Source organism: Heterocephalus glaber, unplaced genomic scaffold (assembly GCF_053883595.1).
Source record: "Heterocephalus glaber isolate CG9 unplaced genomic scaffold, H.glaber_assembly_v1.0 deba00000546, whole genome shotgun sequence".
Classification (NCBI taxonomy): Eukaryota; Metazoa; Chordata; class Mammalia; order Rodentia; family Bathyergidae; genus Heterocephalus; species Heterocephalus glaber.
The window spans coordinates 2,249,125-2,274,557 of NW_028258147.1; the positions used below are offsets into that span (position 1 = coordinate 2,249,125).

The 25,433-nt window shown below is 37.7% G+C and overlaps 1 protein-coding gene across 4 annotated transcripts in view; it reads right to left on the minus strand.

Moving 5' to 3' along the window:
- Positions 1-1,320: 1,320 nt before the first annotated feature.
- The window catches only part of Lrguk (leucine rich repeats and guanylate kinase domain containing), a 137,070-nt gene continuing 112,957 nt past the window's right edge, over positions 1,321-25,433 (minus strand). For 2 of the 4 annotated variants that reach the window (XM_087204411.1, XM_087204410.1), the window contains 4 exons: positions 24,281-24,394; positions 21,842-22,043; positions 20,047-20,142; positions 1,321-11,135 (listed from right to left, as the gene is read on the minus strand). In XM_087204411.1, coding sequence (XP_087060537.1) covers positions 8,953-11,135; positions 20,047-20,142; positions 21,842-22,043; positions 24,281-24,394 — 2,595 coding nt within the window. In that variant the 3' untranslated portion in view covers positions 1,321-8,952. The remainder of the gene's footprint in view (positions 11,136-20,046; positions 20,143-21,841; positions 22,044-24,280; positions 24,395-25,433) is intronic. The other 2 variants (XM_021237592.2, XM_021237591.2) reach the window with 2 other exon arrangements.

The window sequence follows — 25,433 nt, forward strand, 5'->3', positions numbered from 1 at the left end:
GTGTTTTCTAATCCTGCTAAATTCAAGTACAAGTTCTAGGGGCTCCTAGAGATTTCTTAGTATTTTCTCTGTAGATGATCATTTCATCTACATATAAAGATTTTGCTTCTGCCGTGCCAATCCTATCCTAGTTGTGTCATTTTATTGCCAGACTATTTTGGTGGGGACTAGGTTTCAAAGTTTAATGGACAGATAAAGAGTAAGCATATCTCCCCTTGCTCCCCACCTTAGGGAGAAAGCATCGTATCTTCTCCATTCATACAAGGCGTTCTCGCTGGAAGTATGGAGTACATGTCTTTAATTTGTTGAGAAGGTTCTGTTCTACTTCTAGTCTCCTGATAGCTTTTACCATGAACAGCTGTAGAATTTGGTCCAATACTTTTTCTCCAACTAGTGACAGGATCATATAGGTTTTTCCTTTCCTCTGTTAAAATGAGGACTTTTGGGGCTGGATCTTCCTTCCAATGCTGAACCAACACTGCCATCCCTATAACAAAACCACTTTCTACATCCTGCCAGATCTGACTTCTAAGAGTTTGTTTTGTTAAACAAATTTCTATCTATGTTCATACTTTTTTCTTCTATTATCTTTATCCAGTTTTAGGATTAGCACAATGTTGAGTTCCTAAAATGAGGGGAGAAGGGTTCCTTCTTTTTTCTGCTTTAATTGTTTGATATAATTTATCAGTTAAAATGTTTATGAGCCTGCTGTTGTCATATAGGTAGGTTTTCAAGCTAGGAATATACTTTCTTTAATAGGTGCTATTCAAATTTTATATTTCCTCCAGAGTTAGTTTCATTAATTTGTCTTCTAAGTTACTTCTTAGAAATTGTCAAATTTATTTCAAAAAAGATTTTTGTAATATGCTTTCTATATCCTTTTAAATTTTGTAAAATCTGTGGTAATGTCTCCTAGATCTTAATATTGTAATTTAAAAAATGTATAACTGATATTGTGAAACAGGAAGAAAAGGTCTAAAAGAGCAGGGGAATTGGGAGGGGTAGGGGAAGGGAAAAAAGGGAAAGGAAAAAATATGAGAAGAGATAAAAAATGGAAACAAGGTCTTTGCAAATATGGAAGGGTGGAGGGGGTGAAGGGAGGGCAAGGGAAGGGGAAAAAAAATAAGAACCAAGAGACTCATGTAATGGTACAAGATCCCAATGATGAATGTAATTGTATACCTAAAATGTACCAATAAAGTTAATGGGGGGGGGAAGAAAATATTCCTCACTTTGAAATGAAAAAAAACAAAAAAACAAAGTCATCCTTGAAGCAACATTTAAATATATATATTATTTTATAGCACACAAAAGACAGAAAGTTATTTAGTATATAGACCAATTAAATTTATTTAAACACCTGAAATGATTTTATGATTTTATGATTTTAATGAAGCATGGCAGATTTTAAAGTTATTTTATGGATTTGCATCATTACCAAATGCAGGAAACTATAAATGAAGTATCTGGGACAACTGCAACTGCATCTCAAAATAATTCCAAATGGTTTAAACCTTTTAGACATATTTTTTTAAGTTTAACGAGTTACATACTATTTGTATAAAACATTTAAAAAGAATAAGCACAGAATCCAACCTAGGTAACAAATGTAAGTAGAGTCAATATGCCTAAGAATAAAACATTTGTGTATTTAATATCATCATACAGGTTAAGTACAGAATTTTGCTGCATAAAGCAAAAGGGAAAACAAAAAGGTGTCAATGATCTGGTACTATAGGCACATATCCAAGTCAATTTTAAAAAACAACAATCCTAATTTTATTTTATTTTGGTACCAGGGATTGAACTCAGGTCCTTGCGCTTGCAAGGCAGGCACTGGAACCACTGAGCTAAATTCCCAGCCCTAACAATCTTATATGAGCAATGTTTCTATACTAATAAGATTACATGTATCACAAAGCAACTTAATCACTCTCCTGTACAAAAACATGATAGTGATCACTTTTTAATATGAAATTTTTAAACATTTAAATGAAACCTTGCAAATAAATGTATCCATACTTTAGTTTATTGCTTTGAAAACAATTGGAAATAGATGGGTTGGAAAATAGACTTTAATCTTTGGACAAAATTCCTCAGATGTCCAGATGTCTTCAGAATCAATTTTTCCCCAAATAAAGCTATAAAAATACAGTGAGGTTTTAAAAATTGTAAGAGTAATTTATACTTCGATTAACTGCAAATACATATAAAATATAAAGCCCTATAAAAGAATCTCCATAACGAAGTATGCAACCATGAAAAGGGATTAAGGCAAATTAAAACACAATAATCTGCTATAAAATTTAAAATATTTATTTATAATAGGATAGTTACATAATTTATGGTAAAAAAAAATAAGAAAAAAACATTTAGTTCATTAGAAACTTCTATCACAAAACTGAAGATACCAAAAGAAATCATTTTTTTCCAGGACAGAATTACATCTTAATTACATCTTATCTATTTATGCTTCTTAGAAAAAAATAACAGCAAGTAGGAAAGTAATAATTTTACATAGAACCTATGATAATTCCATAGCACAATAAGCTTTTACAGTAGAAAGCTATCACATAAGTCCAAAGAAATAAGAGTAATAATGTCCATGTGTATATGGTAAAATGAATACATTTACTAAACTATTCTAACAGCAAAGTGCTATATCTTCAGTGTTCAATCAAAAGAATGGGCAGCTACTGAAACAGAAATAAGCTCTATACTGAGAAAGAGGAAAACATGAAAATACATTCACAGAAAATGAGGCAAAAAGCCCCATTACTTTCTACTAAATTTCATACTTTATAATGGCTTCAGTAGAATTTAACTAATGGGTCAACATTTGGGCACCATATCTAGAATGTTTCAATTAAAACATTTAAAAATAATACCCAGAAGTTTTGAAAATATGGATGAGTTTACTAGGTAGTTGATACTTCAAAGGATATAAAATATTGAGCAGATAAAAGTGGAAAACTTTTAAAAGTGGAAATTTGAAAAAGTGGAAAAAAAGTGGAAAACTTTCAAAAGTGGAAATTTGATACATAAAATCTGTATTACATAGAAAAATAGGGGAGAAGGAAAGATGAAAGAGTAGCAATGAATGGCAAGAAATGGGATAAAATCCTTCAGGAAGCTTCACTGGCATTTAAGTTTTCTCACCTTTGATCAATACTTTGGAATAACTTTATCTCTGACATGACTTCCACCCAAGCCCACACTGCCACCTGTGTGGGGATCTATGCTTGCTAAAGGCTTATCTTTTTGACTCAAGCAACCCTCCCACCTCAGCCTCCCAAATAGGTGGAAATACAGCTGTGTGGAACCACACTTAGCTAGGATTCATCCTTTAAGAATAATTGTTTCAAAATGTTTTTTTATTGGATGCTTTCTCCAGCAAAGACATTTTTGTCTTTCTTTATTTTACTTTTCTATTTTTGTCCTTGGACATCAAGGGTCTTTAGATCTGGTAGCAGCCAGTCTTTATCTCAACTCACCACAAAAAGCAAACAAAATGCCCACTCTGTGGACAGGTAATTTGACATCACTTACTGTCTAATCAATCTGAAAGCAAGAATAGACCCGAGCTTGATTTTATCAATGATGAAATAACAGTAAGAACAATAGATAACATTTATTGAGCATCTACTATGTGCCATGTCCTCCAAGTCTTCAATGTGTGTATCACAAGGAAATTCACAATCACCTTGGAACTGATGTTTTCCTTGCTTCTTCTCTAAACTGCAGTGCTGCCTGTGAATGCCTATTGAAGAATCTCTTGTTCTTAGTAACCTTTTGCTCAATTACCATTTTTCTAATTTTGTTTAAGGCCCTTAATTCAACTGAGGTCATCGAAGTTTTTACAAGGACTTTCAGAGAAGCTCATCTCATTTACTAAATATTTTCTAATTTGAACAGACAGTATTGTCCTATTCCAACTAATGATAAAATGCGGGGTTTTTTCCCCACTGCTTATGTGTTAATACTGACAAACACACTCATCTAAGCACGTACTATGTGCCAGACATTGTTTTGGGTATTTTCAATATATTAACTAATCTTCACAGCAATCCTGAGGTAGGTACTATTATTATCTGTATTTTATCCATAAGAACTTCGTAACTCACCCAAGTTCACACTAAATTGTAGTGGAAGTGGAATTTTCAAGGACTATTTTGACTTTTAGTCTTATACACAATCACAAGTTTCTAAGGTTCCAATCTTTAGTACAATGTCTTCAGCTTTTGCTATTCCTGACCTATCTCCCTTATTCAGCTTTAAGATTAGAGGGTTGGTCTTTAACATTCACCTATTATCAACACACATCAATGTCAAAAAGGAGTAGGCCCTCCCTCTCCTCTTCTCTGAATGCCTGGCTAATATAGGAAAGTAATTTCTAGAATTAATACCTTTCAAATTAAACGAAGCAGTTAAATTTATCTATGGACATACCATGCCAGATACTGTATCAATGGTACAGTTATCTGAAGTGAAATGTGGACGATCTTTTATGGTAAAAAGATTATGTTTAGGTTGTCAAGGAACAAAAGGCAAGGAGGTTAGCTAAGTACTTGATTTTTAAAGTATTTTTTAAGCTTTACATAAGAACTTATTACTATGTATATACTGACAAAAGACATAACTGCTAGTATCTCAGATCCATGGCTCAGAGAAGAATTCAGCATAAATGAGGCCAACCCACCCACCCAACCTCACCTGAAGGCTGCCTGAGCAAAGTAGTTGACCTTCAAGGGTGGCACCATACCAAAGTGCCAGAGTCCTCAGTGCAGGGCTTTTCAAACTGCAGGTTGCAAACTAAATTGTGAAATCAGTTTAGTAGGTCACAATCTGCATTTGGAAAATTAAAACTCAGCATAGAAAATGGGTAAGAGTGTTTTATGATGCTATGTATGTATGCGTTTACTAGGTCATGATACTGTAAAATGTATTTCTAGTTATGGAACTTGGGCCAAATGTTTGAAAGCTGAAGATCTAATGAATACTAAGTGTGTGCAATTTTCTAGTACTAAGCACTGTGTTTAATAAACCAGACAGCTAGGTTCTTCATAGCCAGCAAGTTGAGCTAGTTCTAATAAATGGCTCAGAGATCATAAAAGGAAATTTAAATATCATCCAGTCCAATAAATCACCCAGCATATGGAGACTTTTTTAAGATTTCTGGAATAGAGTATCTAACTTCTGGAGGAAGCCTGTTTGTTTTTCTACAAATCACCTCTGACTCTTAGAAAGTTCTTCATTATGCCAAATCGAAATGGACCATAAGGCTGCTGCTTTCACATGACAGCTCTTCAAAGCGTGTGTCAGTTTAATTCTATTTACTTTTTCTGAATAAACAGATTAATTGTAGAAAATACCACAAAGCATAATGAGAAAATAAAAATCATCCATAATGTAACAACCCAGAGGTAACAATTGGAGCCATGCTGGCTATACCTCCTTAACCTGCTTGCTCTATACTATATCATGAATATTTTCCTTTAAGAAAATAGTCTAAACATAATTATAATGACAACACAGCACTCTAGCTTATGGCTGTACCACAGCTTTTTTTAAAAATCCCATTAGATGAGTAGATTATTTTGAGATTTTATATAAAAAATTGGTATGTACATCCTTGCACATAATGATTTCCTCATGATAATTGCTGGTTTTAAACCACTAGATTAAAAATACACCGTTTTGTCTTTGACAGATACTGGAAAACTGTCCAAAAGTGTTCCAATTACTTTCTCACTGATGACACAGAAACCTCACTACCGTAGACATTAACCTGTTTTCATCTTTGACAACTTGGTTTCCAAAAAAAGTCTACTCTGTTCTCACGTAATGAGGTTAAATATTTTTTGACATATTTACTGGACATTTTCACTTCCTCTTTTGTGAATTGCTCGATCATACCTTTCTCCAATTATCCTTTAAGGTTTTGAAAATAACTGATTTAGGTCATTAAATATTTGAAGAAGGCTGTGATATCTGGTGGAACTGCTATCTCCATTGACTTGAATACTAGCTGCCAGACTTCTCTCTGAAGCTGAAGACAATATTGTTAATATTGTGACTTTTAAGTCCACTATGTTTTTTTCCCCTCTAAAGATCACTTTGTTGAGAAAAATATCAAGAGGAACTGATATGAACTTTGCTTGTTAATGTAAATGGGAAATGATAATTTTTAAATATTTAAGATTAGAAATTTCCCTTACATCAATCAATAACATCAGTAAAATCCTCTCATCAGAGGCAAGTTAACAGTCTTTTCGACTCCCTTCCTTGGACCACAAACAAAATGTTGTCTAGCTGCACGGAATTTAGCAACAATTTATACTATCAAAACAGAGACACAAACAAAAAACTATTAGCCTTATGAATCCCAGAGAAAGGAGGGGTGTGTGAGTTTCCACTGAGTAAGATGAAAAATCTGCTTAGTACTTCCCACTTGAACACTAACGAAAATGTAAACAGATGCCAAAGAGGACAAATTTCTGAAGTTTGTCTAAGTGAGGCGTGGGCACCTCTAATGTGTCCCCATACAGCTCATATTCTACTCTCTCCCACATCCAAGGTAGACACATCCAATCTTCCTGCAGCCACTGCCTTACTTCAGGACCTTACCAACTACCACCATAGCATGCCAGCCATTCTTCTTGCCTCCAGTTGCCCTCCTTAACTTTGTTCCTTACATCACCTCCAGAAAGATGCCTCTAAGATACAAATTTAACCATTCAGGGATCCCCTGTTGTTACAAGATGACGTTTCCAACCTCATTAGCGTGGCACAAAAGGCCTTTGGATCTACACAGACCTACAACTCTACTGGCATTTGGAGGCTCAGAACATGACAGCTGCTTATACCTCTGTGCTTACTTAGGCATATGCTGTTCCCTCTTCTAAGAGAATGTTATCTCCCCATCAGTCTGCCAGTTCTGCAACCTGAAGACTCAGCTGAACGGAGATGACCTGTTGGAAGTGTTTCCTAAGATAATTCTCCTACAGCAGGCTGGATTCTGTGTCCTTCCTGGGTATCCTTAAGACAGTTTAGAAAAGTAAATAAATGAGTTTTATTGTCCGTGAGATGCCAAATATTAGCTTAGCATGTTGCGGGGCCTCCAGGTGCCCTAATTACACGGCAGTATCATGAACCTCTTTGTCTCCCTTGAAGGGTCTCAATCATTTCACTATATCTAGAAACTATCATTGAATGGTACACAGGAAATGCTCAGGAAATGCTTATTGTATTAATGACCTAATAAACATGATTGTGATATGCTTTTAAAAATCACCCTACAACTTTTATTTTGGATAAAACAAATCAGAAAACAATTGCCAACAATACATAGTTGAAAGAAATTCTTATTTTATAAGATAATTCCTATGTCCTAGATATTTTTAACTATCAATTTCCTCTACTGAACTTGAAATAACATTTGATATTCATATAGTTTTTTGTGGACACACATCCTTTATGTTAAGACAAGATGCATCCATACAGTCATTTAGTCATTAGTTAGTTTTAAAATACAGAATGCCAAACGCAGATCAGCATGTTGCCTATGTACATAGCAAATGCTCAACAGACATAAGTACTTATGAGCAGAATTGTGGGTTGGCTGCTTAGTTCACAATTATTCTCTTTTCTGGCATGTAGTCTCCATTCACAGGAGTAGACCCAACGGATTATATCAAAGGTAACCTTGACCTGACCATAGTACATTGATTTACAAATGAAGACCTGATCCAAGCTAGGCCAATCAGTTTTTCCTCATTTTTTGTTTTTGTTTGTGTTTTTTAATCTTAGGACCAAGGAACATTCCAACTAGACCGTTTATAGTAGTGAGAATTGCCAGAAGTAAATCCATTCATAGAACTTGAAACCTGTTGGTGGCCATGTTCCCTGCCACGTATAGAAACAGATACATGGTCATTTGTAGTTCAAAGAATGAAGTCAATGTAGTGGGAAGAAACAGATGAGAAATGATGCGAGCCCTAGACAAGAGCCTGGAAGATGACAAGAGTCCTTATAGGAATCCTGGTGATGTTCAGTATTTGGTTCTCCATCTCCCTGAGAATCTGCTGCATCCCTGCCCTCCCCAAAGTTTGGTTACGCGAGATACTCCAGCCCTTCTAATAGATTGACATGCACTGGCCCCAGTTGGTCTTCTGTCATTTGCCAGCAACAGAACAGAATAGACATGAATAGATAAATGAAAACCCTGAATTTTCCCCCATTCATTTTTCCAACTCATTCAACCAGATGGTTTGGCATAATGGAGGTACAGGCTAATTTATATGAGGCTCCTGTTTGAAGAGGGAAGGAAGGTATTCATTCTGAAATACATTTGAAACAAAAGTAAGTTCCAGACAACATATGCCAATGCAGATCTGAAGCACTTGATCAGGGTGATCCATGCAAAGATGTAATCTCCTTCCTGCGGAAAGCAAATTAACCATAGGTTGGGAATCTCCAGAAACAGAACTTTTTCAGAGTTGTTTTTGTTCAGGACCCTTCAATAATGGGAGAGGCATGAGAACATTTTCTAATCAAGAAGTGAATGTTCCTAATGCAAAATATAATGGCAATTTGGCTCTGCTTCAGCCAGAGTTGGAGCTGCTGTTGGAATTTATTTATGTCTGGACATAAAGGCTCCTTGTTGGTATTAGCCTTCAGGACCGGCCTGTTGGTTGGCAGCAATTGACCTCACTGTCCCCGCTGCTGCTGCCTCTCTCTACAAGGACTACTTTCCCACTGCAATGGTGAGCAGTACAACAGAAAGAAGGACAAAGACTGGCTCCGGCTGGCTGGCCATCATGGACTGGCCCCTCTCACTGAGGTGACCTGTGGTTGCAGAAGGAAGCCAATGTGTAACTCAGAGCACCCTCACCATAGTTTTTCATCTGTGGGGTAACAGCCTTTAACAACCTGGTGGCTCCATGGTGGGGGTCACACTTTGGTGCTCTGACTGCCCCTGGCTCGAAGTCGTCCGGTCCAGCTGCCCTGCTCCTCGGCAGACATCTGACCCTGGGAAACAGCAATGCTTTTGTCTTGTCCTATGCCCCCATTTTTGCGGGTTTGTTTGTCTTTGGTTTGCAGCTTGGGAGCAGGTACCCTATCCCTTTGGACAGAGCTCTCTCTGATCTGACTAGTGCCTTTATGGGACACACTGTTTTCCCCTGAGGGTTCCAACACAGTTTCTCTCTTCCAAGACTTTTCCCTGTTGTAGACCTGGTCCCCCTTCCTTGGATGTTCCACAGGAGCAGGGTGGCCCTGTATTGACTCTGTGGGGTCCTTTTCACTCTGTATGGGTCTTTTCTGTGCAGGCAGACCCTCTTGAATTGGCTGATCACCACTGAGGGCAGCTTTGTTTTCTTTAGATAATCCTTGAGTATTCTCTCTTTTCAAAGATGGTCCTTTTCTGGATTCACTTGGTGGCAGGTTAGTCTGGGCCTTTTTCCTGGAATGATGTGTTTTTTCCCTTTTCTCTTCCTGTGATTGGGGGTCTTTGGGTTGTGGTTCAGTGTGGGGTAGCTCAGAAATTCCTGGCATGTGGACTTGTTGTCTCTGGTTCCCCTGAGAGCTTAGAGAAGGGCTGGGACTGGGATGGTCAGGTACCTTTGTGGGAGCTGGCTTGCTAGGGGACTCCAGCTGCAAGGGCATCTGTGGGCCTCTGGGCGGTGCCTTTCTCAGATGTGCTGGTCCTCTAGCTATATCTCTTTGGAGAGGGAGGGTTTTTTTCCTAGTTCCTTTCTGCTGCATGGGCTTTTTGCTTTGGGGTGAGGCCTGCATATCTGGGATCTTCTTACTGGAGGGATGGCCTGCTTTGGGAGCTTTCTTTTCCTTTGCAGGCTTTGGATCAGGTTGAACCCCCACGGTCGCAGGTAGTTGTAGTTGGATGAAGGGAGTAGGAATCTGAGGGAGCCTGATAGTGGGAGCGTCCTCCTGGGATATGTTGGGGATGTGCTGAGGCACTTGGTCCTGGACAGAGGGACTGATAAGAGGGAGTCTCACCTCACCAACTTTCTCTTCCTGGTCTTGTTGAGGAGTATGGGTGGCATGGGCACCCAGATTTGGGGGCAGTGTGGAATGGGGAGGACTGATGGCAGGAAGCTTACTGGGGTCTGCTTCCTGAGTGGGGAGAGGCCTGGGAGAAGGAATCATGGTTTGATCTGAGTTTGTTCCAGCAGCCTCTTCCCTGCTGGGTGAGAGCAGCTTGGGGGTGGGCCTCCTGCTCTGGAGGGGTGCAAGGGTCCGAGGCTGGGGCAGCCTGGTAGGAGCGAGCCGGCCTCTGGAGAGCAAAACCACTGGGTGTTCCCTATCCTGGGTCTCTTTTGTGGTAGTGGATGAGTCTTGGGGAGGCACCAGTTCAGGGTAAGGAGTACTGGCTCGGGCTGCTCCTGACTTGTGGGTTTCCTCCTTCAGAGGTGGTTGAGAGCCTCCACCGAGCTTCTTCATCGAGTCAGGGTGGGAAGGATCTTCTGGAGGAACCTGGTGGGAACTGCAAGGTGTGGGTTTGGAGGGCTCAGTTTCCACATCCTGGACTTTCTGAGGGCTGAGAGAAGCTGGACCTTGTGAAGGTTCAGATGGGGGAGGACTGCTGGGAGCCACCTTGGCCTCCCCTGATTCCTCATCCTGGTCTGAATGAGGCCCGTAGGATGGAGGAGGGTCAGGGTGTTGAAGAGGCATGTGGGAAGTGGTAATGGAAGACTGCTCTCCTCCATCTGCTTCCACCTCTGAGGGCTGGGTCTTGCTTTCAGAGACATCTGTCTCCGTGGTGGTTGTTATTTTTGGAGAAAGATCTGACTGTTGCGCACCTTCTTCCATCGGGTGTGGAGATATGTCCTGGGTCTGCTGAGGAATACCAACTGCTGGTGAGCTGGGCTGCTGGGTAGGCTCTGAAGAGATGAGTCTATTGGGAGACAGCTCTTTCTTCTGGGTTTCTCCCTCCTGGGCCAGCTCTTGGTTCTGGGAGGGAGCTGGGTTCTGATTTTCCGAGACCTTTATATGAACCTGCCCGGAGAGATGCTCTGTTATCTGGCCATCTGCTTGCAGTTTCGTCAGGCGCCTAGGGGAGGGAACCAGGTGTGCAGGTACCCCAGAGACAGTCTTCTTGCTAGAGGGGGCTCCTGCTTTAATACAAAAACAAGTTAGCTAAATGCAGTCTTAACTGTCTAGAAATTAATTACCAAAAACTTCTTTCCCTTTTGTGATGCATGTAGATCCTTAAATTAAAAGGAATAAAATCACATATAGGAGAACATAACCTTCCCTTCTCCCTGGGATAATAATTATCTACAATACTTACACTTAATAAACCTTAGAACAATTTTGGTCAACTTAAAACATGTGTAGAACCAAGTTTGGGACTGTCTGTGGGTACTGAGGAAATTTTTCACATGAATGTGATTTTAAATTTTCACCATTTTACAGATCAATGCTGCTTTTGACTGTAAAAACTAGACGGTGGGCATCTAAGCCAGACAAGTTCCCTTGTTTCCTTGGTAAATAGTGGTCCTCTTAAATAATCTGTGAATTCTATGATGGGTCATGTCTGATTACCAGTGCTTAGCAAGGGGTATGGAGCTCAGCAGGAATTCAATAAGTGATGAATGAAGAAGGGAGGAAAGAATGGGTCCAGTGAAATCACAAGGCAGCATGGCTCAGAGAAGCTGCTCCTGAGAACCTACAGTTTGTGCAGCTACCACCCACCCCGACTCTGATCCCCAGATCTCCCCTTTTCCCATTGTCTACTCTGGCTTCAAAGATGGTTCTCTGAGGCCACTGGTGATATTGATGCTGCAGAAAAGCACTACTTCCTCCTGTCACCATGAGAACAAGTTCTCAGAGTGACTGATTTCATGGATGCAATTTGCTTATGATAGAAGCCCTGATATAGGTTGGTGAGCTAATTATCATCTTAACCCAGCCCCCAAAACACAGCTAAATGTCAAGTTATCAGAGGTGGCATGCCAGTCTAGAATAGCCTCAAAGAAATGAATCTTGTCTTACTTTGGAGGAGACCTGATGCTCAGAGATTCCAAACCAAAGCAGACCTTTGAGGATATCCCAGAGTGGTCCATCTCCAGCAGCAAACTACACTCCTAGCAACCATTCCCCCTTCCCTGAAACAAGATAGGCTTGCACTACTCTGAGATCACCCTGACCCTCCTAGTCTGGACCCTCCCTCTCTGCATCCAGTCAAACCATATGTTCTTTCGGAGGGAGAGGGGAGTGGGAACAAGGAAAAGCAGCTTTCTTGGTAGGGTTCCTGGGCATATGCCCTGCTCATCATTCTTATCTCCCTAGTTTGTAAAACAAGTATAAACTAAAATACTACTTTAGATAAGAGTCAAGGTTAAATTAAAACATAAAACAGTGAAAACATCTCAAATAGGCAAATTCACAGAGAACAAAAAGTAAATTAGAGGTTATCAGGCATTAGGGGGATTTATTATTTAATGGGCACACAGTTTCTGTTTTGGATAATGAAAGATTTTGCAAATACCTAGTGGTGATGATTATAAAATATTGAGAATATACCTGATGCCACTGAATTATACATTTAGTATAGCTGAAATAGCAAATAGTACATAATAGGGACAGACATGCATACACATAATACATACATATATATATGTTTCTGCATATGTATACATTTATATATATTTTTTATGTGTATATGTACTTTTTTTTCCAATTTAAAGACAGAAAAATAAAGAAGAGTGAAACCCAGTGATGAAGGTTTTTCCCCTTAATCCCTCTAATTTCCTACAGACACAGCGATTTTCCTACTTTCACTATTTATCAACACATATAATTTGCCAAATGATATTGTGCCTTTTATTAAAATAAGAGGACCACTTATGGGCTAGTAAAATGTTCAGTTTTCCTGATCACTAATACCATTTTTTCTACCATTAGTCAGAATTCTGAACAATGATTTGCAAATATAATTTCATTTCATGATCTTTACAGCAAGAACTTGGGATGATAGCTTTCTAAAATCTTATCGGAAGCACAGACTGTCCCAGAAATAGGTTGTCTAGAGACAAAGGGAGAGAAAGACATCTCTTACACTGACTTGTGAAAACAGTGAGGTTTCTCTTTATGTTATATTGTTTAGTTGGGATTTTTTTAGATCTTCATGCTTTAAAAACAAATACTGCTTGTATTACTATAAGAGAAAAAAATGAGACAATCCCATACCTAAATTGGTATATACTTTAATAGTACATCTAAAGATCTCATTAGTTTACCATTACTCTGTGCCTAAAGCTACTATTTTATAGGTTCATTAAATGAAAATTTAATTAATGTGTCCACTGGTTCACATTTCTGGATTTAGGTTGACAGATGCTTGTACACTGAAGTGATAGGCCTTGGGGCTTAGTTTCAGCCCTTTTTCTACTCTCACTGTTAATAGTAGAAATTACACTTGCATTCTCAGTTATAAACTAGCAACATATAATTACTAAGGATAAAGCTATGTATCTTTATTTCAAATATCTGGGAATTATCTTTAGTTTGGTATGACATAAGATTACCTCTTTCAGAAAGCTGATGATGCTGGCCATTAAAAGTGTTTGTATCAAAGCCTAAACACACAAATGGTTTAATCCAACTGGGGAAAACCTCAACTCTGGAAAGCTAATGATGTCCTGTAATACTCAGTTTTCTTTTTTTAAGAAAAAGATGATTTTCAAAATCATTTCTTGAATCAAATTAGTGGCTATAGGTTAGATTTAGAGTAAAAAAGTAAGGTTTCACATTTCCCATTTAGTTTTCTCATTGCTCAGGCTAAATGGTTTTTCATAGAATTATAAATATTTTTTATTTCAATTTCTTCTCTTGGAGAGCTGAATTAGATAAAACAATTCCACTATATTAAAATTGTTGTTTTTTATTTTGAGGGGACTCATTTATATAAGTACTGTAAGTATTTGTGTAAATATACCTAAACCATAGAACTTAATATCTGAGTGACCCAGCTCAGAGTAGAGGCAAAGGCGAGACACCAGCTAGACCCAGAATAGCAGCTGTGTAGGTCCTGAGCCCTTTCTCAGGGAGTCTTGACTTTTTTTAAAAGGTAATTATGGTTGGGCCCCATTCTCTTGCACTGAACCTATAAACATCTGGCACACACACCTTGGCAGATTTTCACCCTGAAACTCAGAGAAGCCATTGATTCTAATTCTTGGGTCATTAGAGACACCATAAAAACGTAATACTAAGGACTATGTTTCTTTGGGATATTTTAAATACTCACTTAACTAATGTCTGGCCTCCACAATGTCACTGTATGTAGAAGCTGATTCTTAAACTGTCAACTACAAAACATAATTACCTCTGCAAATTAACTGTAAAAACAAGATAAAGTGTTTGGCTTAAGAAAACATGTTATTTTCTAAAATATTAAGCCTGCCAAGAAAGTAAAAGTCTGTTGAAGTTAGTATTTGATATATTAACTGCAACTCTTCCCATCTACTTTTCAAGCTGGAATTCTATTAGTCTATAACTAGATGGCTCAGGTTCAGTTAGTAAATGTATCTGAGAGTTATAAATTTTATAAATTCTATAATTCATATCTTTCATTAAATCAGTCAGCTCTAACCTAATTAGTCCATATAGATAAAGTTTTATTATACTCTTAAAATGGGAGTCCATTTTTCTATGCACACATTATCTGGCCTATTAATTTGCCAAATAGCAACTGCATCCAATAGTCAATGCTCCTGATTGTTGTAGAATAAAGAAAGATACAAAATACAGAAACGGAGCTTCTTCTAGCTGTTAAAGCTAAGTCTTGCTCATGCACCTCTGTTCAGAGGAACTGATTTAGAAATCCATATTCTCAGCTACTCAAACTAGGTGAGCTCTGGGGACTGACTCATGTTTATTCAAAACCACAGGAGGTTGACATAAAAGCCAGCACACCAACCTACTGATTTACAATGGGAGGTGGGTTAGGCTCAGGGGACAGGGCAGGGTGTTCTAACGTAAGTTACAATTCCCACAAGGGCAGATCCACCCAGAGGACCAAATTAAAGATCAGAACGTTGCTTGGATAGCAAAGAATTAAAGTATAGGGAGCCAAATTTCCTCAAGAGAAAGTTCTATGTAACCATGGAACTCTTGTTAGGTACACTGCATTATTCTACTCAATAGGCACAGCTCTGTAAAGAATTGGTGCTTGGTATGGAGAATCAGAGCAGGGTTGAACAGATACACTGACATGCTCATAATTTGAGGCCATCCCAATTTACAGATGGAACACAGCCCTCCTCTTCTCCATTAATGCCTACTTTTAGGCAGGTTAAACTTTCTTCAGGCACTTTCCAGTTGGCAGGTCATACCTTGGCTACTTAATCTCCTATGAGACATACACAGAAAGAAATTCTCAGCCATTTTCTGTTGATTTTTTTTTTTACCAGTTTCACACTAGTCTCATTCCAAAATACTAAGGGCACTTGACCTGGCAAAAGTGTTCAAAAAAATGCAAAATGGCACAGTTGGCTTAAACTTTGGCAAAATCATGACCTGGCCTCTCTCAGTCTCCCAGAATGCAACTGAGTAAACAAAATCATATTTGAGCAGTCACAAAAACTAAACTACAAAGCAGCATAGGATCAACAAAGCAGCAAGAGTGTAGTGTTCACATTTTTCAAACTATGAATGGAGTTCAGTCTACTGAGAGGATGTTTTTATTGTAGTAAAATACACATAAAAGATATCATTTTAACCATTTTTAAGCGTACAGATTCGTGGCATGTGTACATTCACATTGTGGTACAACTATCACCATCATCCCTCTCCAGAAATCTTTCCATCTTTCCAAAATCAAACTCTGTACTCAGTAAACAATAACACTCCTTTCTCACCCTCCCCCTGCCACTGGCAAATGCCCTTCTTTCTATCTCTATGAATTTGACTGTGTGAAGTACCTCACCTATGTGTAATCAGAAAGTATTTGCCTTTTTCTTCTTTTTTTTGGACTGGCTTATTTCACTTTGAATGAGGTCTTCAAGGTCCATCCATGTTGTAGTATGTGTCAGAATTTCTTTTTGAAACTGAATAACAGGCCCAGGGATTTAGCTTAATGGTTCTACCACCTGCCTCACAAGCACAAGGTACCAAGTTCGATCCCCAGTACCAAAAAAAGAAGAAAGAAGAAAGAAGAAAGAAGAAAGAAGAAGAAGAAGAAGAAGAAGAAGAAGAAGAAGAAGAAGAAGAAGAAGAAGAAGGAAGAAGAAGAAGAAGAAGAAGAAGAAGAAGAAGAAGAAGAAGAAGAAGAAGAAGAAGAAGAAGCAGCAGCAGCAGCAGCAGCAGCAGCAGCAGAAGAAGAAGAAATAATAATAATAATAATGGAGGGATTCCTAATACATATGAATTATGAAAACAAGCCAAAAAGACTTAAAAATCTCAAATAATCTAATAACAGGCAATGAAATTTAAGCAGTAATAAAACCCCATCAACTAAGAAAAGCTGAGGACCTGATGAATTTACTACTGAATTTTAGAGACGATATAACACCAATATTCCTGAAGCTCTTTAATGAAATGGAAAGGGAAGCAGTGCTCTCAAAGTCATTCCTGGAAGCTAGCATTACCATGACTCCAAAACCAGACAAGAGTCTAACCAAAAGAGAACTCTGAGGCCAATCTCTCTAATGAACATAGATGCAAAAATCCTCAACAAGATACTGGCAAACAGAATGCAACAAATTATCAAAAAGATCATACACATGACCAAGTAGGTTTTATTCCAGGGATGCAAGGACAGTTCAACATAAACAAATCAATAAATGTAATTCATTTACATAAATAGAAGGACAAAAATCACATGATAATCTCAATAGAGGTAGAAAAAGTCTTTGACAAAATTCAACATCCATTCATGATTAAAAATCTGAAGAAAATAGGTATAGAAGGAACTTATCTCAATCTGATAAATGACATTTATGACAAACCCACTACCAACATCATATTAAATGGGGAAAAACTGAAAGCTTTCCTTCAAAAATCAAGAAGAAGACAAGGATGCGCATTATCACCACTCCTGTTTAACATAGTCCTTGAAACATTAGCTACAGCAATCAGCCAAGAGAAAGAAAAAAAGGGATATGTATAGAAAAGGCAGAAGGCAAAGTATTATTATTTGCAGATGACATGATCTTCTGCTTACAAGATCTAAAAAATTCCACTGAGAGACTCCTAGAATTAATGACCAAGTCCAGCAATGTAGCACAATACAAAATTAACACACAAAAATCAATAGCATTCCAATATAATAATGAACTCACTGAGAAAGAAATTAGTAAAACAATACCGTTCATATTAGCATCAAGAAAAATCAAATACTTAGCAATTAACCTAACCAAGGATGTGAAAGACCTCTCCACTGAAAATTACCTCACTTTGAAAAAGCAGATTGAAGAAGAAATCAGAAAATGGAAAGATTTCCCATGTTCCTAGATAGGCAGAACCAATATAGTCAAAATGGCTAAATTTCCAAAACTGATACGTAGATTTAACGCAATCCCAGTCAAAATACCAACAGCATTCCTCATAGTCCTAAAGAAAACAATCCAAAAATTAGTATGTTCCATATTAAAAGAAGAGACTTTGAATAGCAAAAGCACGTCTAGGCAACAACAGCAACATAGGAGGCTCTGCAATACCATATTTGAAGTTATATTACAAAGCTGCAGTGATGAAAATAGCATGGCACTGGCACAAAAACAGACATGTGCTTCAATGGAACAGAAGAGAGGAAGCAGAAAGAACCCTAGGCACATTCAACTATTTGATCTTCAACAAAAGGGCCAAAAACATGAACTGCCGGAACAATAGTCTCTTTAATAAAGGGTGCTGGGAAAATTAGATAGCCAGAAGATTGAGTCTAGATTCACATATCTCACCATGTATTAAACTAAAATAAAAATGAATCAAAGATCTAAATGCTCAAACAGAAACAATCTGCTGGAAGATAAAATAGGTAAAACTCTTGAAGACAGAGGCATATGGGTCAGGGATTTAGCGCAGTGGTTCCAGCGCCTGCCTCACAAATGCAAGGTCCCGAGTTCGATCCCCAGTACCAAAAAAAAAAAAAAAAAAGACAGAGGCATACATGAACTTTCTGAAGAGAACCCCAATGGCACAAGAAATAATACCAAGAATTAACAAATGGGCTTATATTAAATTTAAAAGCTCCTGCACATCAAAGGAAACAACTAATAGAGTGAAGAGACAACCTACAGAATGGGGAAAAAAAATTGCCAGCTACTTCTCATACAGAGGGCTAACATTTAGAATATGGAAAGAAGTCAAAAAATTAGACCCCTCACAAAATAAAAGCCCCAATCAAAAAGATGGGCAACTGAAGTAGACACTTCTCAGAAGTACAGATGGCCAATAAATACATCAAAAAATGTTCAACATCACTGGATATTAGAGGAATGCAAATTAAAACAACAACGAGGTATTATCTTACTCCAGAGAGAATGGCTATCATCAAGAAATCAAATGATAACAAATGCTGGTGGTCGCTGCCTGCCTTGCAAGCACAAGGACCAGAGTTCGATCCCCGGTACCAAAAACAAAAAACAAAAAACAAAAAACAAAAAAAACAAAACAAATGCTGGTGAGGGTACAAGGGAAAAAGAAACGCTTCTACATTGTTGGTTGAAATATAAACTAGTACAACCACGATGGAGATTAGTATGGAGAGTCCTCAAAAAACTAAAACTAGAAATTCCATTTGACCCAGCTATTTCTTCTAGCAATCTTCCCATGTTAAAGTCCTCATATTACAGGATACATGCACACCTGTGTTTACAGCAGCACAATTTATAATAGCTAAGTCCTGGAAACAGCCTATATGTCCCTTAACAGATGAATGGGTAAATAAAATATGCCATTTATACATGATGGAGTACTATTCTGCCATAAGGGAAGATAAACCTGAGGCATTTGTAGGTAAATAAATGCACCTCGAGACCATAATGTTAAGTAAAATAAATCAGACATACAAATTTAAATATCACATGGTTTCTCCTTATATGAGAAACCCAAAATATAAGTAAAGAGCAAAATAAAGGTTAGATAATAGAAAGTAGGCAAATCTTTTTCAAAGGGGAAGGGGAACATGAGATGTGGGTGGGGAAGAAGGGAAAACAGATTTTTAAAAAGAGAATCAAAGAACCAAATGGAAATAGAGCTTTTTCAAATGGGAAGAGGATTAAGAGTTGGAAGGAGCAGGAAGGGATGGGAGGGAAAAGGGACAAAAAAAGAATTAAGATGCGTTATGTACATGTACAAACTCCCCATGATAAATATAATAATTATGTACTGCAAACATGCACTAAAAAAAATTCAGTTAAAAAATACTTGTATACTGAAATTCTAAGCCTAGGAACCCTAGATTCTAATGGGATGCACTCATATCTTACATCATTTGCTGCTCCTGATCCATGAGGTAGGAACAGGAGTAGCCAGAAGTCCATTTAGCAGGACAAAAAACTCAAACTCAAAGAGCAGATAAGAAATTTACCCAAGGGAACAGGAGGGCCAGCACCAGGGTTATCTGAACAGTGTGCTTTGGTTATCTGGTTATCTGGCTGCAGTGCAACATTTTGAGGAAAGAGCAATTCAAAGAAAAGGGGAATGAACACTTCTGGACTAAATCTAAACCTGATGAATAGAACCACACCTCATCCCTGTAAGGGAATAAGCTTCTGGGAGGCTAAGTTCTAAACCATGAGACAACCCTATCTACTGCACCCTTCCAGGGGATTCCCCTGCATGTCTCTGAAGGGCAGTCCCCTGAACTCCATTACAGCCATGGAGACAAGCAGTTACAGACAGGTCTACAGGGCTGATTCATGCGGTTTGTTTGTGGAACGATCACCCCAGAAGAATAGCCCATTAAAGAGTTAAAACCAGCTCTACCCTGGCTGACATGTACTCAAATAATAATTCACAGACTGGAATTTTTTTTCAAGAAAAAAAAAAAAATCGTGGCACAGGGAGATGGGAAAGTACCTGCAGTTGGAGCCAGACCCTTGGCAGGTTCTTCAGCCAATCCCAGGTATTCCCTAATGAGCTGACTCAGCTTTTGATAGGCAACATCTAGATCATCTACAGTAAATGAAAGATTTATTTTAATGCAATGGGATCATGTCAAAATACACTCCATGTTCAACTGCTGGTGGTACTGATTTGGTCATTACATTTAATTTTATGAATACAGTGGTAGACAGCATTAAGATCACCCAAATAACATTTTACCTCTGTTTAATCTTCTGCCCTTAAGCGTAGGTGGAGACCCTGTGGAGCTAATGAGACGTCACTGCTGTGACTATGTTATATTATATGGGATTTTTGCACATGCAAATAAAGTTATTAATGAGTTTGAGTTAGTTAACAGGGAGATTATCTGAGTGAGTCCATTCTAATCACATGAGGCCCCATAGAAGGACCGGGTTTTCTCTAGCTGTTGGGAGAAGCCAAAGTCAGAGACTCAAAGCACAAAGAGGACTGGATGTGCTGTGAGTGGCTAGCAGATGGTGAGCACCACACAGATAAAACCTTGGGAGTGGTGTCTGTGGACTAAGGCAACCTCTCACAGACAGGCAATAAGGAAACAGGGCCCTTGGTCCTACAACTGCATTCTGCACCAAGACTGAACTTTGGAACAGATTTTTCCCTAGACCTTTAGAGGAGAACTCAGCCCTGCTGACACCATCATCCCTGCCTCCGGATACCCTGAGCAGAGAACCCAGTTATACCATACCACACTCTTAACCTGAACTGTGCCCTAACAAATGGGTATTACTTTAAGCTACTAAGTATGATCATTTCTATGCAGCACTAAAAATCCAATATGAATTTGTAATATCTTAACAAGTTTTAGAGACCAAAAACTATTAAGTTGAACTGTATGAAATTGTTTTTATGAATCAAAAAAGTTGAATATTAATAATTTCATAATTCAATTTAATGCCCCTCATCTCTCCAGTCCCCCACCAAAAACAAAAAAATCAGTACTAGTTTTTTTTGAGAATTCTTCCAGTAATATTTTCCTATAGAAGTACAAGAAAATACAATTACATAATTTTTTACATAAATGATGGCATACTATACCTATGGTTGTGAATCAGGATTTTTTAAAGTACCAATATAACTTAAAGATAATTTCTTATCTATATACAATGTTTTCTCTTTTTTTTTTTTTTTTTTGGTACCTGGGATCGAACTCGGGTCCTTAGCTTGCGAGGCAGGCGGTGGAACCACTGAGCTAAATCCCCAGCTCTCATTCTTTTTTATGGATATAAAATATTATACAGTTTTAAAATATGTAGAAATTTCCATATTCCAAGAAATTCTCTCACTGACTACTGCTTCAAGTAAGTAGCCATTTCTGAGTTCATTTTTGAAAATGTTTGTTTTATACAGATATTTTTATAGTTATATTTTTAGTAAATCAGTTTTTAACTATAGGAAGATTATGATAAAAACTGCTTGAATTTCATATGCCTTCCTAAAAATTTAAATGTCTACTTCAAATTATATATCTAACTTTGTTCCCACCATGTCCCTAAGGAAAAAAAACCTATTCCTGGCCCATTTTATGCTAAGTCTTGTTAGTTAGGATCTTTCAGAATAATAAAAATAATACTCTGATTAAAACATTGGAAAGTCAGATCTTGTGTATTTTTGCCTCTTTTGCAGCTCTTTGTAACTGTTACAATATTTTTCCCTTAAGCATTTTATTTCCATGAAACAAACTTTTGATCCAGTGACACCATACATCAAAACTCTACTGAGAGTTACTGACCTGCATTGATTACTGCATCAAAATAACCTGGAAATTTCTGATTAATTTTAATATAAAGGTCCACTCGGGAAATGGCAAATTCAATTTCTGCACGACTGAATAATCCTTTTCTCCGCAAGTATCCCTCATATTTTTCCTTATTCATGGGTACCACCAAGACATATCGAGGCTCAAAATAGGAAAATTTCAAACTTCTCACACCCTAGGCATTTAAAGAAAAGATAATGAGTTGGAAAGACACATGATTTAGAAATCATTTTGGAGACATCTGGCAACATAGGTATAATAAGTATTGAATAATTTATTTTGTCTGTAGAATTAGCCACTATTTTCTTATGAATATTTCAAAGTTGGATTACTTTTCTCTCTTCATTAAATATTAAATTGTCACTGCAAATATTAGAATTCATTCCATCTGGTTGTCCTCTAATTAATCATGCAAATGAATATAACTGTTAGAAAACAGATATAAAACAGGTACATTCATGTCAGTACTGGTACTTTATTACCAAAAAACAATTTCGATTCAGTTTATCACAAGGCATCACTGGAGCACAAGGAGATGTAACTAGAGGAAAAAAGCTCCTTTGCTGTGCCTCAGTGACCACGTTGGGAGCCTTCCTGTTCCTCAACCAGTAACCTGGGTGGGCTGGTTCCAATGACATCTCATAGCCTCTGTCCACAGAGAAGCATGAAGACCAAACTCATGGTAACCTACTAACCAGGAAATCATAGCTTGAAGCCATGTATGGTGCTTTCCACGAATATGGAAAGCTTGGTTTGTGACCACTGCTCTCCAGTTCTTGTAGGCTCTACACAAATCCCTCAAGCTCTCTGGACATGAGTTTCCTTGTGGGTAAAAGGAAAGAGTTGGTCCAAATGGATTCCACAGTCCCTTCTATCCCATTTCCATCATCATCAGTTTAACTCAAGCTCAAAATCTTTGTTTTAAAAATTCAGTAGAAAGAAACATAAGCTCTTTTTAAAAGTTTCTGAGAGAGTCAACAATAAGGGCAGTTTGGAAAAAATACTTCAGCTGGAGAGAACCAGGGGAATAAAACATGGTTTATAGACTCGACCTCCTGAAAATGAGTAGCACGAAGCTCTCAAGGAGGAATAAAGTGAAACAGGAGCCATCACTCAGATAACTGTTGAAGTGGAAAAAAGGTAGACCAAAAAAAGATGGAGCATTTCTACACTAAAAATTGCATTAGTTTTTGTTTCTGTTTTGTCCAGAAGAAATTTTTTTCTAATAGGTCTTTTTTTAAAAAACTAATTAACATCAAAACAAACAAAACCCCCTCTTCAAGATACAAAACCAATCAACTGCAGAAAGAAATGCAAGGTTTATACAGAAGATTTAAAGGCTAGAAGAAATGTAATGAGTTCAATTGAAACTAGAGAAGAATTAAACCAATTCAAGGAGCAAATTAGAATTTAGTCTCTTGCTCTGTGAAGTTACAGAAGAAAATGCAGAAAGATTCAGAGTTAACAGGAAAAGAATACCAGACTTGTCTAGGTTTTATTTTCTTTAAGTCTGGTCTACTTGAATTATCTTTATTATAAAAGTATTATTATGGGGGCCAGGGATTTAGTTCAGTGGTTCTGCTGTCTGCCTCACAAGTGCAAGGACCTGAGTTCGATCCCCAGTACCAAAAAAAAAATAAAAGTATTATTATAATGCTCTGAGAAAGTACTTGGAAAAAAAAACTGTCTCTGAAGATTTTAAGTATTTAATAAAGCTATATATATATATATATATATATATATATACACACACATATATATATATACTATATATACTTGTGAAAAGAGTGAGTAAGAAATTCATGATTTAACTCTGGATCTTAATTTTGGAAAAATTTATTTATATTCTAATTTCAGAAGATTTTTTTTTTTGGAGGTGGGGGGGGGGGTGGAAAGAGAGAAAAACCTCCTGAAACTTGCAAGTCTAAGTTGCTGGCAGTATAAAAGATTTAACACCATGAGCAACTGGAATCAAATGGCAGCACAGCCCACACATTCCCCATGAAGAGCACAGGATCAGGGGTGACTACTCCTGAAGGGACAGGGACTAGGTTCACACACTGCACAAATCGGGGTTTGCCTAACATCACCCTGAATAAACAGACACCATGCTGTTAAAAAAAAGGACAATTTAGTGATGAGACAAAAGAAAATAAATCTTGAATGGAAATTTTACTCATGCTACATATACAGTCTCTTGAATTGTGATCTAAATCCTGTCACTTAACTCTTCCCATGTCTTGCCGGCCCCACACTAATTTTAAATGTAATACCTCACACACACTTTGGTACGCATTTCTCTTGTGCCTAGTACTGTGTTGCCTACAAATTGTAGGCCTAACTTTACACACACACACACACACACACACACACACACACACACACAAAGTTAATTAAATAAAAACCACTTACTTCTATTTCCATATGGACACAGCTTGCTAACCCATCTCTTGCAATGCCTTCTACGGTGTCCCTATTTAATCCATAACTGTAATTGCCATAATTAAATGTTAGAATGAATTTCCCCTGGAATTCGAGAAGTACAAAGATTTTCATGTAATGGCAACCATAATGAAATTTAGTATAAGTAAAATAAAATAACTTGATCTCTTATTTTCAACAAATATTAGCAACTGTAAGAATGACAAAATTATAACAGGGTTATGAAACTGAACATCAAACTGTGATAGAGAAATTTACTCAGAATCCTCAGCTGACAAAAATAGGTTTGTGGAAATAATCTGTTGACAAAACATTAGAGGATGGTTAAGGACTGAAGCTTACTGTACAACAGACCATTTGGATTACTTACACACTTTCAACCAAACCGGCACCACAAACCTTCATTAGAGACAGTGAAACTCGTAGCCTGCTCTTTGCCTCCACCATTTCACTCTGCCAACATCCCAGGTAGTCCAGAAAAGGCTCCCATTCCCCAAAACCTTGCACTCCAAGATAAACCATGAGTTACAGCTAAATCCTGGGGGCTACGATATACATGGACATCCTCAAAAGTTTAAAAAACAGACTCACCATGTTTTCCCTCATAAAGACAGCTTTTTATTGAAACTTCTCCAAATATTATTCAGCATAATTATTGTCTGCCCTGTAGTCATCTGAACAACAAATACCACCCCCTCTGTAATCCAGAAGCTCAGTTCTTCTGACAGCTATACTCCCTTGCAAAACATACAAGAAAAAACACCTATCTCAAAATTGCTTGTGACTTTTTCTTTGACAATAGTATATTTATTAACTAAGTCTAATATAAACTGAAAGGCTGATGACAACAGAAGGAATAAAAATGTGGATGACCTTAGTAAGTGTGATTTCTCATACATATGACTTTAAAGCAAATAATGAAGTGAGAACTTCCAGGGCTGCATTGAATCTCACCAAAGGGCAGCAACATCATTAAGAATAGCAAGCAGTTAAGAGTCTATTGCTATCCTCCTGGGCCCAGATGTTCTGGAGATGTGTGCAGATGGAGGATGGGTTATCTGTCAGGGGAAAGGTGTGGAGCAGAATCACAGGATATCTCTTGGGATTGGCTGGGTCTCTGGGA